Consider the following 3,460-nt stretch of genomic DNA (forward strand, 5'->3'; position numbering starts at 1 on the left):
TCTATCTATCTATCTATCTATCTATCTATCTATCTATCTATCTATCTATCTATCTATCGATTGATCTATCTATCTATCTCTCTCTCTCTCTGGAAGTCCCACAGGATATTAGCTCGGTCATTTTAAACCACTCTAGGGGGCGTGTCTCATTTTGACCTTGGTACTTGCAAACCGTACTCAGCACAGATGTCCCTGTACACTATGCTGGCTGCTTGGTTATGGCATTCGATTTATGCCGTGCCTGCTAGCACCTTGCACCCTGCTGTTATGTGCTGAATTGTCTCCTGAGCATTTTACACAGCCTAAACATAAACATTTATAAATTACATACTGAGGAGTAATGTTTTTTAAACAATGAATTAAGCACTTACTGATACTGTACTAATGCTTAATCCCTTAATAGTTTGTCATTATTATACAGTGTTGGGTATAAAGTGTTAGCCAACAAGCTAAATTTGTAGGTAATCTTAAAATGAATAAACTTATCATTTAATGTTTCAAATTTTTGTGTCTTTTTAGTTTCATATTGATTTTTTTTTCAGTCCCAGATAAGAAAAGGCAGATGATGGCTGTCACTGGAGAAACAAGATGGAAGGAAGACCAACCTGCACTGAAGGACTGAGATCAACAGGATGCACAATAATGAACAACAGGACAAAGAGAAGGAAAACAATCACTGAGCTAATTTAAATTACAATTTGAATTGAATTAGCTAACCTGGATAGCAAAGTGTATCTATAGATTGGTTAATCACATACAGACCAATACCTGCTGATGGGTAACGCTAAAGAAAATAATAGAATTTCACTCAGATAACTGAATCTTGGAAGCTGTGTTTTCCATATCAGCAGTGTGGCTGTTCTCCACTGACATCTACCATCAACAAGTCATTTTCACCCACAGGACTGCCACTCAGAATATGTTCTCTTTTTATGATCATTATCTGTAATTCGTACAGACAGATGTGAGAAAAACTCCCAGTAGATCAGTAGTTTCTGAAATACTTTGACCAGTCTGTGTGGCACCATCATCCATACCACTTTCAGAGACACTTTAACCATTTTATTCCTTATTCTGATTGAACTCAGCTTGAACGTCAGCAGGTTGCTTTGATCGTGTCTGCATGTCTGAATGCATTGAGTTGCTGTCATGTGATTGACATTTGTGTTAACAAGCAATTTAACTGGTGTACCTAATTTGTTTAGTACAATAATTTAATACGATATATTAAAACCACTTGAAAAGCCACAGTCTGTTCATTTAGTGTAAATTTCTTCTTAAATTAGATCAGTAAAAAGTCTGGAGTTCATTCTAAAGTTCATTCTGCATCTGTGAGTCTGCTTGGGACCTGGTAATGTAAATTTTGCTATCAGGCAGTGATTCCTCCTCAGAGAATTTACATTACAATGCTCCAACGATGCATGTTCCCCAAGTTGAGAATATCAAAGGAGTATAACAGGAATGTCAACTCAGCTATTGGGTCTCCAGCTGTCCATGTGTGTATTGGAGTAAAATCTAGTTTAAAGTTAACTCCCATCCATCCATATGTTAGAGCAGAGCAGGAGGCTCGTAGCAAAGGCCTGGCCAGTACAGGGCTCACAGGATGCTGGTGGCTCAGGTTCGACACGATCACGATGCTCATGCGTTCTGGTGTCCTCGAAGTCTCGGGCTGCAGAGGGTATACAGAGTTATTATGCAGTTTGATATAGAACAGTAGGAATGATTTCCTGCATTCTTTTTGGTAGTAGGGTCAAATCAGTGTAAGGTAAAAGTAGCTCTGCTGCCTCAGAAGTATGGAGTGGAGCAGGTGAGATGGATTATCCATGATGGAAAGAAGTCTGTTTAGTGAGCTCCTATCCCTCACTGACTCAAACACCTCCAAATTCTGACCAGTGATGGTTCCAGCCTTATGGATTAGTTTGTTCAATGTCAGGCGGGGGAAGCTGTTCCTTCATGGTAACATGGATTGAACTGCACCACCTTTCTTCAACAAATACTTCAATCCCTCCAGTCTTTTTCTTACCATTCATCTTGGCATGTCCGTCAACCCGAACACTGAAAAAGCTGAATTTATCCATCTTATTAGCCAAAGACCTCATGTTCCCCATGATGCCCAGTGAAATGGAGTTTACATGTCCTTCTCGTTGCTTTAACTCTTCCTCCACCCGGCACCTGCAATGTCTCCTCTTGAGTTTCTGCTAGATGACCAGTCTGGCTCCGGACAGCAGCTTGTTTTGGAGAGCACTAGTAGCTGGTCCCAAGTGTATGTGAATACAGAGTGACCGCTTAGCATGAAAAAAACAAACTATTAAGAAAAACACAAAGTACCAGAAACTCCAGGAGCTGCTGCAGAAGTCTGCCAAGCACACAGTCGGTCAGAAAGCAACCCTAAATCCTTCTTTTTTTGCCTGCTCCTTTAGGGCCCTTCCTCTTCTCCTCCTGCCTGACAGCTCCATATTCAACATCCTTTGTCCAGCATATCAATTGTCCCTTCTTCTCAGGAAGGACAATCTACTAACCATATGTTACAAGGGTAACTGAACCTTGTGCTACATTAATATAATAATGAAGTAAAATTGACGATAGTACAAATATTACTCTTATTCTAATGAAAGTACTCAGTCATCTGTTATGTAGGAGACATGCAGCAAAAGATCATTTTTTAAAATAATTATTTTCTGTTGCCTGCATTTTAGAGGGGCCTTTGCCTCCACACATAAACAGTAAAATGAGTTCAGTCAGGGGTTACAGTAGGAGTCAGCAGGTTAGGGAACCATAAGTTCTGTACAGTGGCTCAGCTTAGAGAAAAGAATCGCAACTCACAGTCACTTCTCATAATAAGCTCCACTGGGTTTGCTTTGTGTGCAGGCTGCGATCAGCTGACCTGCTCCTCTTTGTGGATTTACACAACTGAATTTAAGAAGATGTTTGCAGTTGGCTGATGTCCATCCTCAACAAGAAGAACAACACTCTTGACTCCATTTGTATGTCACAGCTCCCACATCTGTTCGTACTTAAGGTGGCCCTCTGGAAGGGAAGGCTCCCTTGTCCATATACGGCAGACATCTAGGCGCCATGCGCACTCCAAAGGTCACAGATCACACATATGTCAACACGTATGTTCACATATTATAACAACATTGAACTGTGTACATTAGACCTACTTTATGAATACCAGAACCATATGCTGAGCCTAGATTTGTGTGAATGTGGAGGTATTAGTACAGGTGGGGGTGCATGTCTCTGTCGATTCATCTGTGTGTGTTCTTGTATTTCAATTCAATTATGAGCAGCACTTTGGCGACAGTGGGAAGGAAAAACTCCCTTTTAACAGGAAGAAACCTCCAGCAGAACTTAGGGAGGGGCAGGGCCATCTGCTGTGATTGGTTGGGGTGAGAGAAGGAAGACAGGATAAAGACATGCTGTGGAAGAGAGACAGAGGTTAATAACAGATATGATT

At 40.9% G+C, this 3,460-nt stretch overlaps 1 protein-coding gene across 1 annotated transcript in view; it reads left to right on the plus strand.

The window, feature by feature from the left end:
- The window catches only part of dapp1 (dual adaptor of phosphotyrosine and 3-phosphoinositides), a 20,526-nt gene extending 19,283 nt beyond the window's left edge, over positions 1–1,243 (plus strand). Inside the window, exon 9 of the mRNA XM_005746151.1 lies at positions 543–1,243. Coding sequence (XP_005746208.1) covers positions 543–566 — 24 coding nt within the window. The 3' untranslated portion in view covers positions 567–1,243. The remainder of the gene's footprint in view (positions 1–542) is intronic.
- The last annotated feature ends 2,217 nt before the right edge of the window (positions 1,244–3,460 follow it).

The sequence above is a fragment of the Pundamilia nyererei genome, unplaced genomic scaffold (genome assembly GCF_000239375.1).
Source record: "Pundamilia nyererei isolate P.nyererei 1_Seehausen unplaced genomic scaffold, PunNye1.0 scaffold00173, whole genome shotgun sequence".
In the NCBI taxonomy this organism is placed as follows: domain Eukaryota; kingdom Metazoa; phylum Chordata; class Actinopteri; order Cichliformes; family Cichlidae; genus Pundamilia; species Pundamilia nyererei.